The sequence below is a fragment of the Urocitellus parryii genome, chromosome 12 (genome assembly GCF_045843805.1).
Source record: "Urocitellus parryii isolate mUroPar1 chromosome 12, mUroPar1.hap1, whole genome shotgun sequence".
NCBI classification, from domain to species: domain Eukaryota; kingdom Metazoa; phylum Chordata; class Mammalia; order Rodentia; family Sciuridae; genus Urocitellus; species Urocitellus parryii.
In genome coordinates, this window is record NC_135542.1 from 65,793,509 (window position 1) to 65,807,337 (window position 13,829).

At 35.8% G+C, this 13,829-nt stretch overlaps 1 protein-coding gene across 1 annotated transcript in view; it reads left to right on the forward strand.

Annotated features, from left to right (window-relative positions):
* The window catches only part of Plekhh2 (pleckstrin homology, MyTH4 and FERM domain containing H2), a 107,903-nt gene that overhangs the window by 29,026 nt on the left and 65,048 nt on the right, over nucleotides 1–13,829 (forward strand). The window contains exon 3 of the mRNA XM_077791884.1: nucleotides 2,784–2,846. Within this exon, the coding sequence (XP_077648010.1) occupies nucleotides 2,784–2,846 (63 nt within the window). The remainder of the gene's footprint in view (nucleotides 1–2,783; nucleotides 2,847–13,829) is intronic.

The following is a 13,829-nucleotide window of genomic DNA, read 5'->3' on the forward strand; positions in this document are numbered from 1 at the left end:
GAAGCAGAAATATTTGGCAGTGATAAAAATAATACTATGGGCTGGGGTTGTGGCTCAGTGGTAGAGCACTTGCCTAGCAATGTGTGAGGCACTGGGTTCAATTCTCAGCACCATATATAAATAAATAAGGGCTGGGGATGTAGCTCAGCTGGTAGAGTGCTTGCCTTGCACGAACAGGCCCTGGGTTCAATTTCCAGCAACACACACACACATACACACACACACACACAAAAAAAAAAATAAAATAAAGGTCCATCAACAATTTTAAAAATATTTTAAAAATACTGTTCTTCAAATAGGCATGGTATTTTACAGATAACAGAGAGCTTTGTCATTTCATCAATACTTTGTAATATATTGAGTACCTACTATGTAGAAAGATCTTTTTTAGGTATATAATAACAGTGAAGCAAACAGATTTCGGCCCTTCCTGCTATCACTAGAAACTAAATACTTAAGAAAAAAATCAGACAAGATATTTTCATAGTTCTTTTAAGAAACTATTCATTTTTTCCCCACTAGCAAAGTTTGACAAAATTTTATTAGCAAATGTTTGTGGATTTTTTTTTCTGTTTCTCCTGGAAACCCCAACAATATACAAAAATCAGTTAAGGATCCAGAAGTACAAAAATTCCTCTGAAAATAGAATGTAGTTATAGAGTAGAGGTGACAAGTATCAGCATATTGCCAGTAGTGGAAGAATGTGGTCTTGGCATTTGTCTGCTGGTAGGTTTTTGATTTAAAGGATATCCTAAGAACATCCAAGAAACATAATACTTGTCCAGTTTCTATACAGTATCTGATAAGTCAGCAAAATGCTTTTAAGCAACAATCCTTGCCCATTAGACATTTGATGTATTTTTTTTAAAAAGATAAGTTCCAGAGAATGTATTTGGGAAATATCTATTTACATATCCAAATATTTAAAAACTTCTTCCAGAATTTAGATCCCTGTAATAAATTGCCTTTTAAAAAGTGCTAACATGTGGACAGTTAAATTGCCATATATGGTGACAATGGATGTTCTACATTTGTATTACCAAGAAAAATATTAGGTGAATGACACATGTAACCTTTTTCTAATGGGCAAATGAATAAAATGGAAAAGAAAAAGATTGTTAATGTTAATAGTATATTTTATTTAATAAAACATATCAAAAATGTAATTTCAACAAGGAGTTAATAATAAAAACTTACTCATTTTTATTTCTTTGTACTGTTTCCCAGTAATACATTATTATTACTGGAGATTGAACACAGGGGCACTCAGCAACTAAGCCACATACCAGCCCTATTTTGTGTTTTATTTAGAGACAGGGTCTCACTGAGTTGCTGAGGGTGGTTTTGAACTCGCCATCCTCCTACCTTAGCCTCCTGAGCCCTTGGGATTACAGGCGTGCACTACCGCACCCGGCTGTGTCCCAGTAAGACATTATTGAATGATGTGTGTATAATATACTTACACCACATCTTAATTAGGACTAGCCACATTTTGAGTGCCCTTGGACAGTACAGTTCTATTACTTGCCAGCCCTCGGTCATTTTGTGAACCACTTGGAAGGCAAGAAAACCAGGCTATCATTGAAATGATGTCCCAGTGCTCTGAGGCGGTACACGCCATGCATCATTACTTCCATCTTTTCGGGAGTCAGTTCATTAGTACGGTCCCACGGATGATACAGAAAAACGAATGCTCTCACTGAGCCTCAGGCGCGTCACTTCTGAAATGTTTACTACGTCTTAAAAGTCAGGTAGGCCAAGATGGTAGTGCTCGTGGTGTTGAGTTTGACCTCCATGTGGGACGTGGACTTTGTTAAACACAATTATTAAAGCCCAGGAAGTGCTCCCAATCCACACATCTCAGCAGCGAACACCATTTTCCAGGCGTTGACCCTGCGCCCGGGTCGCGGCCGCCTGGGGTCCGGTCCCGAAGGCCCCAGCGGCGCGCAGCTGGCGGCCGCCAGGGGTTGGGCCCCTCTAGCTGCGGGAGGCCGCTTCTCGGTGGTGTGGGAGCTGGCCGGGTCTGACAGCGCGGTCCGCGGGGGTTGGGTCCCAACAGGGGAGGGAGGCGTGGCCGGAGCTCCGGGCGGCCCAGCTCCCAGCCAGCAAGAAGAGTGGAAATGAGCGCGTGCTTGCCACCGACGGCTCTGAAGTTGGCCAGACTTCAACATGGAGAACAAAGAATTTGAAATTGAGTTCTGCTTTTGTATTCAACCCTTGGCACGCATCCCTTATGTTAATTAGATTGGGTCCTTTATAAGGCTTTAAAAATTTTACTTATAATATTCATTTTAGTGTGTGTTTAATCAAAGAGTCTCTATACTGTTTCCATCAATTTATAAGAATGAAAACTCCCCAGAGCCTTGACTCACACATATCACCTATGGAGTTTATGAGAATACACCCTTTTCCCTGATATTACTGCAACTTTTTGGTCAAAACGTCAAATATGACATTTGAAGTCTTTCTTTTCTCTTATACTTACTGTTCTTAATATTGTGTATTAAGACAATATTGACAATGAAGAGTCTATTGGTCTCTAGTCTTATTGATGTACACTCCTATGGCATACTTACATTGTATCAAAACTTTTGGCATTTTGTTCGATCAATTTTTAATTATGTAAAGAACCTTTCATGTACTAATTGTATGCGACTTATGTATCCAGTGAACCACTTTAAATGTTCTTTACAAAATTGGTAACACTGAAACTTTTTTGCAAAAATCTTTTTGCAAAAAGGAAACATGAATTTTTATATTTCATTTTTCCTCTTACTTTACAGATGCAACAGCTCGAAAGACAAGTTATTGATGCTGAACGGCAAGCAGAGAAAGCTTTTCAACAGGTAGAGTATAATTCTAGTTAAAAGTTTTTTCCTGCCTCTACCCATATAAAGGTTGCTTTGAAATTTGTCAGTCCTCTGCATTTTATCATCTTTTACTTTTTGAGCTTGATCCATAGAGAAAGTGGAAAATCTAACCCTGTTTTGTCCATTAACAAATTTTCAAGAGGTAAAAAGGCCTTGATTAGAAAATTTTTTATCTCCTGAGAACATCAAATGTGACTTTTATGGTAATCCTAACCATTGTTAAGTGTTATATAAAAATATGTTTATAACAGTTTTATTCATAGTAATGAAGAGTTGTAAATCTCATGAATGCCTTATTATAGAGGAATGAATAAGTGAACTTTATCAATACCATGAGATTTCAAACAATCATTAAAAATAATTGTTACCCTGTGGTATGCTGTTTTTAAGTATAGACTGAGGAGAGGGATTGCTGGGTCAAATGGTGGTTCCATTCCCAATTTTCTAAGAAATCTCCATACTGCTTTCCATATTGGCTGCACCAATTTGCAGTCCTGGTATACCAGCTGTGTATGAGTGTACCTTTTCCCCCACATCCTTGCCAACACTTAATGTTGGTATGCATAATAGCTGCCATTCTGACTGGAGTAAGATGAAATCTAGAGTGGTTTTTATTTGCATTTCTCTAATTGCTAGTGATGATGAACATTTTTTCATGTGTTTGTTGATTGATTGTACATCATCTGAGAAGTGTCTCTTCAGGTCCTTGGCCCATTTATTGATTGGGTTATTTGTTTTTTTTTTTTTTTTTTTTTTTTTTTTTTTTTTTTAGTATCTAGTTTTTTGAGTTCTTTATATACCTTAGTGATTAGTGCTCCATCTGATGTGTGAGGGGAAAAGATTTGCTCCCAAGATTTAGACTCTCTATTCACCTCACATATTGTTTTTTTTTTTTTTTTTTTTTTTGCTGAGAAGAAACTTTTTAGTTTGAGTCCATCCCATTTATTGATTCTTGATTTTAATTCTTGTGCCACAGGAGTCTTATTAAGGAAGTTGGGGCCTAATCCCACATGATGGAGATTAGGGCCTACTTTTTTTTTTTTCTATTAGACGCAGGGTCTCTGGTTTTATTCCTAGGTCCTTGATCCATTTTGAGTTGTTTTGTGCATGGTGAGAGATAGGGGTTTAATTTCATTTTGTTGCATATGGATTTCCAGTTTTCCCAGCACCATTTGTTGAAGAGGCTACCTTTTCTCCAATGCATGTTTTTGGTGCCTTTGTCTAATATAAGATAATTATAATTTTGTGGGTTACTCTCTGTGTCCTCTATTCTGTACCATTGGTCTACAAGTCTGTTTTGGTGCCAATACCATTATTGCTCTGTAGTATAGTTTAAGGTCTGGTATAGTGAGGCCATCTGCTTCACTCTTCCTGCTAAGGATTGCTTTAGCTATTCTGGGTCTCTTATTTTTTCAGATGAATTTCATGACTGCTTTTTCTATTTCTATGAGGAATGTCATTGGGATTTTGATCAGAATTGCATTAAATATGTCTATTGCTTTTGGAAGTATGGTCATTTTGATAATATTAATTCTGCCTATCCAAGAGCAAGGTAGGTCTTTCCATCTTCTAAGGTTTTTTTTTGCTTGCTTTCTTTAGCATTCTGTAGTTTTCGTTGTAGAGGTTTTTCACCTCTTTCATTGATTCCCAAGTATTTTATTTTATTTTTTTGAAGCTATTGTAAATGGGGTAGTTTTCCTCATTTCCCTCATCTCATTTCTGAGGATTTGTCACTGTTATACAGAAATGCCTTTGATTTATGGATGTTGATTTTATATCTTGCTACATACTAGTTCTAGAAGTTTTCTGGTGGAACTTTTTGGGTCTTCTAGGTATAGAATTATATTGTCAGCAAATAGTGCAAGTTCTTCTTTTTCTATATATATCCCTTTAATTTCTTTCATCTGTCTAATTGCTCTGGCCGGTGTTTCAGAATCTGTGTTAAATAGAAGTGGTGAAAGAGGGCATCCGTGTCTTGTTCCAGTTTTTAGAGGGAATGCCTTCAATTTTTCTTCATTTAGAATGATGTTGGCCTGGGGCTTAGCATAGATAGCTTTTATGATGTTAAGATATGTTCCTGTTATCCCTAGTTTTTCTAGTGTTTTCAGCATAAAGGGATGCTGTATTTTGTCAAATGCTGTTTCTGCATCTATTGAGATGATCATATGATTCTTATCTTTAAGTCTATTGATGCAATGAATAACATTTATTGATTTCCGTATGTTGAACTGGGATGAATCCCATTTGATCATGGTGCATTATCTTTTTGATATGTTTTGTATTCAATTTGCCAGAATTTTACTGAGAATTTTTACATCTATTTTTACTAGAGATATTTTGATGTGTCTTTGCCTGGTTTTGGAATCAGGGTGATATTGGCCTCATGGAATGAGTTTGGAAGTGCTGCCTCTTTTTCTATTTCCTGAAATAAATTGAAGAGTATTGGTATTAGTTCTTTTTTAAAGGTCTTGTAGAATTCGACTGTATATCCATCTGGTCCTAGGCTTTTCTTGGTTGGTAGACTTCTGATGGCATCTTCTATTTTGATGCTTAAAATTGTTCTGTTTAAATTGTGTATATCATCCTGATTCAATTTGGCCAAATCATATGACTCTAGAAATTTAAGACCCTAACTTTTAACAGAATTTTATTTGAATTTGAAATTAGGAATAATCTTTTTCTATATTTTTATACTTTCTAGTATTTTTTAGATTATTTTTAATGATGTTTTGATAAGTCGCTTAACCCTTTCTGGACCTTGCCAGCGTTAAAATGAGTAGTTTGGATGGGCACATCCAGGTTTGAAGTTTATCTGGTGACCCTAAATCCATAGCTTCTCATTTTATAAAAATATCTCTGCTGCATTTAGTTGAATCAAGAATTTCCAAAAGCTTAAATGTAAAATTCTTTCTTCCAAGAAGAGTATATTAAATTTCTTATGCTTCCTCTAAGTTTGTCATGTTTCTTTCTTCAAATCTGAGCATTACCAAATCTCCTTTCTACCTGTTAATTTTATACAATAAAGGCCTGAATTTTTTCTAAGTAAGCCCAATCTAATCTAATCCTTGATTTTCTTAATTATATTGAAAAGAAACCTTAAGACGTATTATGCAAAACTTCAGCCATATATGAGTAGAAAAAATAATGTAATGAACTCCCATGTCCAACTTCAACAATCAGTTTACTCATGGATTGTTTATATCTCTACCTACTTTCCCCTCCATCCACCTCCACACTGGATATTTTGAAGTAATCCGACACATCATATAATTGTATCCATGAATGAAATTTCAGCAACTAATATAAAAGTAAATGCTCTTAAAAAAATCAACCACATCATGTCAAAAAACTTGCCAATAATTCTTTTTTTAATATTTTTTTAGTTGTCAATGAACCTTTATTATTTAATTTATTTATATGTGGTGCTGAGAATCAAACTCAGTGCCTCAACACATGCTAGGCCAGTGCTCTTCCACTGAGCCACAACCCAATAATTCTTCAATATATTTGTCAAATTTTCTTATGTTTATTTTTTAAATGACATACCATGAATTTATTTTTTAAATGACATACCACATTTCACATACCATTAAATCTACTGTTTCAAAGTGAACAATTCAGAGTGTTGTGCAATTATCATTTCTACCTAATTTAAAAATATTTCCATCATCTCAAAAGGAAATCTTGTGCCCATTAAGCATCCATTCTCTTTCTCCTCTCCCTGCCTCAAGGTCCTGGCAACAACCAATCTACTTTCTGTCTATATGAATCTACCTACTCTGGATATTTCTTATGGATGGATTCATATAATGTGACCTCTTGTGTCTGGCTTCTTTCCCTTAGCAGGATAGTCTTGAGATTTATCTACATTGCGGCATGCATATCACGATTTAGCCCTGCATCTGTTGCCATCAACAGATGGGTTGTTTCAATCTTCTGGCTATTGTGACTAGTGATGCCATGAACTGCATATACAAGCATTTGTCAAGTACCTGTTTTTAATTCTTTCATTTATATACTATTTTTTCTTTTTTAATAGTTGATTTATTCGAATCAGGGTCTGAATTAGATTGACACATTTTTTTTTTTTTTAAAAAGGTATGCCCTTTCCTTAGCCACTTCTTTTTTTTTTAAGAGAGGAGAGAGAGAGAGAGAGAGAGAGAGAGAGAATTTTTTTTAATATTTATTTTTTAGTTCTCGGCGGACACAACATCTTTGTTGGTATGTGGTGCTGAGGATCGAACCTGGGCCGCACGCATGCCAGGCGAGCGCGCTACCGCTGAGCCACATCCCCAGCCCCCAACACATTTGATTATTAAACTCTCTATAGGGTTTCCTACCCTTTCTTTTATCTTTCAATTTATTTGTTGAAAAACATGGGTTAATTTGTCCTCTAAAGCTTTCTGCATTCAGAATTTTTTTGGTTGCATAATTATTTAATGTGTTCTTCTACCTCTGTATCTCTGATAATATATAGTTAGATCCTAAAGTTTTGATGCCCCTTCCCTTCCTCTCCCCCCCTTCATCCTCCTCCTCATTCTTCATTTCTCCTGTTCCTCTTCCTCCTTTCCTCTTCTTCCTCTTTTTACTCTTTTTCTTCCTCTTTTCCTCCTCCCTTTCCTAAGTCTTCGTGATATTGCATACCTCTGTCAGGAGGTATATAATGTAGAGTATATAACATATAGTAAACTCTTCTTTTGATATATTAGCAGCCATTAATGATCCTGCTTTATCAATTATTTCAACAGGGACGTAATTGCTTTGTAAAAAATCTACTTTATCTTTTAGAGAAGTTTTACATTTACAGCAAGATTGAGCAAAAGTACAGAATTTTTGAGTATCCTCTCCCCTACCGCAACACATATTCCAGCCTTCCCTAACGTCAATATTCCACACCAGGGTGGTATATTTGTTACAGTTGAAGAATTTCATTGACACATCATTATCATCCAAAGTTCATAGTTTATATTAGTGTTCATGCAGTGTTTTGACAAATGTATGATATTTATTCACCATGATATTATTATCTGAAATAGTTTCACTGCCTAAAATTCTACTACATTTCAACTTAATCATCTGTCCCTGCTCCCAAGTCCCTACAAATCATTGATCTTTTATCTTCTCCACAGTTTTGCCTTGTCCAGAATGTCATATGTCTAATGAACCATATAGCAAATAGTCTGTTCATATTGACTTTTTTCACTTAATAATATGTATTCAGGTTCCTCTAAGTTTTTATGGCTTGATAGCTCATTTATTTTTAGTGTTGAATAAAATTCCATTGTAAAAATTACTACATCTTCTTTATGGCTGTTGCTTTTTAGAAATTAAGACATAATTGATATAACAAAGCACCCTACCTTTAGATCAAGTTATAGAGCATTTTGTCATCCCATTCTCTTGTTTTCTTTCTCAGGCAGCAACCCTGTTTACCAAGGTAACCAGTATTCACATGGGTTAGTTTGGCTGTTCTTGATATTAGTACTTTTTGGTCTTCTTCTTTTCTTTTCCTTCCTTACTCTCTCCCCCCTCCCTGCCTCACCCCCTATTTTTCTTTCTCTGTGATGCTGAGGATCAAACCCAGGCCCTTGCACATGCTAGCCAAGTGCCCTACTAATAAACTGTATCTCCCACCCTATACTAACTTCTTTCGCTCAACATTATGTCTATGTAAGTCACTCATGTTGGTATGTATCAGTAGTTTTATTATTGCTGAATAGTATTTTATTGTGACTATATCTCACTTTTAACCATATGGTTCCTTTTCAGCTTGGGGCTCTTATGAAGACTTATATTTGGTGGATGTATGTTTTTAGTTCTCTTGGGTATACACCTAGGAGTAGAATTGCTGGGTTATAAGTTGACAGATCTTTAATGGGTGTTAGCAAATAGTTTCCCAAAGTGAATGTGCCAGGTTGTACTTATACTGGCAGTGTATGAGAATTCCAGTTGCTCCACCTTTTTCCAACATTTGTCATTTTTTTTACTTTTAGCCATTATGGCCAAGTTAATGTTGAAAAGAATGCAACTGTAAATTCTCCTCATTGGCTTAACAAATATGTATACACAAAACATCCCATTTCCATCATTTTGATCTGTCTTGTTTAGACCTTATCTTTTGACATCTAATAATGATCCCTGCCTAGCAAAATCAACAGATTGTTCTTACTACCCCATTTCTCCTACCAAGATAGGAGAAGATGAATGTAGACTATAATATAAAAGAAAGCCAGTCCAAGACAATGGTAAATGCTCCCCATAAAGACATGGATTAGGCAGATTTCATGTTTAATTTCTAACTTTCTACAGAGTTTCTAGAGTACGTTATTCCCATTTGTACATGATGATTTTCTAAACACATGGAATTAAAGTCCAGTGTTTTCTTTCTTTCTTTTTCTCATTCTTTCTGTTTTTTTTTTAAGAGGAATGAAGAAAAGGGAGGGATATAGGGGCCAGAGGTTGTCAAAGTAAATTCTATACAAAGAAAAATAAAGATAATTTATGTTCTCTGCTTAGGGGATAGACTTAAATTGTTAACTGTGTTTAAATCCAAATTCTACCACTTATTTGACTGGAAAAGTTTCTTAATTTGATTCTTTGTTTTGTCACTCATAAAAAAAAGAGCTAACTCATGTTGGCAGAGCTGATAGCCTCTGTGTTGTGTAAAGGTTTATAATATGGTGATTAAGAGCAAAGGCTCTGGAGCCAAACTGCCTGGTTCAAAATCTGCCTCCATCTCTTACCCCTTATTTGACTTGGGCCTCAGCTTCCTCTCTGTAAAGTGTTGTACAATCTATGCCTGTCCCAGAATTTTGTGGAAATTGAATAGGTTGCTATGAGTAAAGTACTCAGAATGTTTCCTGGCACATAGAAGTGCTGTGTAAGTGTTAGCTATTATAAAGATTGAAGCTAATTTAAGGAAAGTGCCTGGCATGCCTTCAGCCCTCAACAGATGGTGGTGATGGTAAAACTATTAGGCTAGGGCTGGGGATGTGGCTCAGGCAGTAGCGCGCCCGTCTGGCATGCGTGCGGCCCGGGTTCGATCCTCAGCACCACATACCAACAAAGATGTTGTGTCGGCCGAGAACTAAAGAATAAATATTAAAAATTCTCTCTCTCTCTCTCCCCTCTCTCATTCTCTCTTTAAAAAAAAAAAAAAAAAAAAAAAAAAACTATTAGGCTAAAAGTACGAGGGTAAAGATCTATGCTGTCCCTTTTTGTAAATATTATTTAGTTGACGGTATTGATTACTGATATTCACACTTATAGTAGAATGAGACAATAATAGTAAAATCATAAAAGGCCACTCAAACTCTATGAGTAAACTTTACTCTCTGTAAAATGCCTTTACCTCTTTCTGTAATGGTGGAGTGGGTCATGTATGTACATTCCTGTTTAGCCCTACAGTTGCAGTAAACATTTGTCAGTTTGTCTATTTCTGTTTCACGTCTCCCTCTCTTTTACTTTCTGACTTTGACCTTTCCTAGTGGCATTTTCTCGACCTCCACACTCATGGCTGTCTCTATATGTCTTTGTTCTACCCTATCTTTCCCTTGCTTTCCTTTTTCTTTTTGATTGCTCACATTATAGGGGAAAAAAAGAGAAAGTAATTGAGGATTGTTTTGTCTGGCCTTTTTTAAATTGGAAATTCTAAATTTATATATGTGGCAAATTTATTTCTCGAAAATAAACTTAAGTAATTTTTATGTGATTTTAAATTGATTTTTCCTCTCAAATGTACTAGATCTAGTGGAGTTTCTTTAAAAAAAAAAAAAAAGAAAGAAAGAAAAGAAAAAAAAAAAAGAAACAAGAATCTCATATCCTCAACCTAGGGCAATGGAATCAAAACATGTAGCCAATCAGGGCAGTTCATAGCCACTGACCTTAATAAGTTTAATAGGAAGAACTTATTTGAAGTTGTCCTTGAAGGTATCAGGTAAAGAGTCATTTAATTCTAGGCTGTACATGTTTAAGCAAGAGCACACCATGATTGGTTGTGTTAGACATACTGTCTTAAATGGAAAGGATAGAGAAGAATTGCAAATCTCTCATAATTTCTGTAAGCTAGCAAAATATTTGGATATTCCTCTTTGTCACAACACTCTAAATTTATTCAATGACTATTTTATTTATGCTTCAGAAAGATTTTTTTCTGTAAATACCTCAATGGATCTAAAAAATTGACAAGAAATATAAACAGAGAACAGATGAACTCTCATACACTGATTATGTCACCTTTTTGGCCTTTGCGTTAAGTTACAGTAACTGAATCCTTGGCTATCTTTAACACTTTCCCCTGTGGCCTATCTAATGTTTATGTTCCTTGAATTCAGCTTATCTTTTCATTGAACCTAAAACTTAAATGACTGTGTTTATATTAACCCAAAGGGAATGTTTCTTGACTAAAAGCAGAAGCCAGCTCAACTCTATACTTTAGCTTCATACATTTTTCTCTTTATTTATTAATGAATGGAATTATTTCTATAAGCATTAATCAAGTTGTCTGCAGAAGAAAAGATTGCACATTTTGATAGATAAATCTTGGTGACCCTTGTATTTAATACTGTAATATATCTTTATGGTCACTTGTGAGTTTTGAAAACAGTATGTATGAACCAACCCAGAACTACTTAAGGAGCAGTCTTTCGAGGCAGTGTTCAGCCCCAGGGCTTTGGAGGCCCCAGCATACTGTTTACCAATCCCATAGAGAGAATGTGGAGGACTCAGTGGAGATGTTCTGGGGCATTTTATTACTCACTCCTTGGCAGTGGCAAGTTGAGATACAATGAAGGGTGGCCCTGTGCCTACAAGCTGGGGGGATATAGAGAATAGGTTGCATGCCTACTGCACATGATACTCAGATGTTTTTAGGAGTACATCCCTTTGCTTTACAACCAAGGTCACTCTTCAGATTCTCTCCCAAGGACTGGAATTAAGGGGAGTGATCAGCTCCCCATTTCCCTCCCTACCACATTCTTTTAGAGACCTTCTTATCTTACTGCAGATTTTCCTAGGCACTGATTAGTATTTAATCAATGGGTAGAAAGGCAACAAGCAGCCCCTCCTCCCAGAAAACCTCTGTTGCTCAGATTTTAGTCTCTCCATCCCTTTGTTCCCTGTCAGAGATAATACTGGTAAAGTGTGGCCTATGGTCCCAGGTAAACCAAAATAGATTTTTACCATCAATCACCTTATTAACACCAGCTTTCTGTTGTCACCCAAGACCTCAGGTATAGAAGAGCAGTCTTACCAGTGAAGCCATCATAGTGGCTTAGAGGTTGTCTCCTAAAAGCCTCTAAGTGGTCTGGTTCTTCAGAATGTACAGGATCTGAGAACTTCAGAGTTTGTTGAATTAACCTTTTTCTGAACAGGAACTTAGGTAATCTCACGACAAGAAGGTTTGCAGGGAACTCATTAAGGAGTGTGCTGAGCGGATGCAACCAGAGGCATGCCTAGAAACAAAGGAGGAAAGTACTAGAAATATGAAGCATTCCATACTGAAGGGCATACATGTATAGATGATTTCAAGAATTTACTTAAACCAATTTGAATTCCTAGGTGTTTGTTATTGGTCAGTCTCTGAGTAGTTAAAATTCTTATATGGTTCAGGTTAAATGAATGGAAAAAGAACTTGGCTATTTTCCATATGCCATGGGAGGATATTTTAAAAGGCTGCTTATTTTTTTCTGAAAGCTTCTTAGCTTTACTATAGAATTCTTGTTCATACTAATTACCAAGGAAGGCTGGTGAATCCTGTGAAACTTGGTCATAACAGGACCAATTGGGAAGTGGGTTGCCTGTAACTATTTTGTGATCTCTTTCCCTAAGAAATTTTGCACATTTCCCAATATTTTTCTTGCCCGGGAAAGTTGTTTTTCTAAAAGTAACAATCAAACTAAAAGTTTAGATGGCAAAGATGCATCCAAGAGTTCAATGGATTAGACAAAGGGGAATGAAGGGGAGAGGGGATGTGATTAGGAAAGACAGTAGAAATAAATCAAACATAACTTTCCCATGTTCATGTATGAATACATGACCAGTGTAACTTCACATCATGTACAATCATAAGAATGGGACGATAATTTGAATGTTATAATCTGTGTATACATAATATGTCAAAATATACTCTACTGTCATGTATATATAAAAAGAACAAATAAAAAATTTTAAAAATAATTTTTTTTAAAAAAGATGCATCCAAGGAGCTCTATAGCATTCATTCATAAAATGAGTTCAACTCTCAAATCATGGTCATCATTGTCCAGAACCATAGACCTTTCTTAAGTGATAATAGGGAAATTTTATGTGACCATCCAATGTCTGGAGGGTGGCATGCTCGCAGACATAATATAAGGAGACTATAGCTGAGGGTCTGGTAATATTTATTTCTGTTCTTATTCAATTAGGTTTTTCTTAAGGTTCATTTTCTATTACTATGTCCTCAGAGGAGAACAACCATTTTGGACTTGGCTGTACTCTTCTCTCCTTGCTCCAGAGTACCCTGTGTACAGCTGGAAATGCCATCTTCATATTGACCCTTGGTTTTTATTGTCCTGCTTGGGCTGTTGATCATGACATGGGCCTTTGTCATTGATACAAATCTTAATTCTTCAGCTCAAGCAGAAAACCCACTCTATTATGTTAAAGAATCTAAATTAAAGATAACTGAAATTATAATTTGAATACTGGAATACGTTTTTCCTCCTATTTTTTGATCTGCTTTTATTTTCATAGCTTCTAATCATGTGGGTAGTATTTAAGTAGAACAATTTGGCATCTAAATTGAATTGACATTTATACTGTGAATCCTCAGATGAAACTTGGTATTCACAGTTAAAAGAATAAAACCAAACCAACCCTTCACCTGAAAAATCTAATTAGTCAAATACTTTGAACATTGAGTAAGGATTCACTTTGAATTTTCAGAGATAATTAATTTCTCAAATGCTTTCACATTAT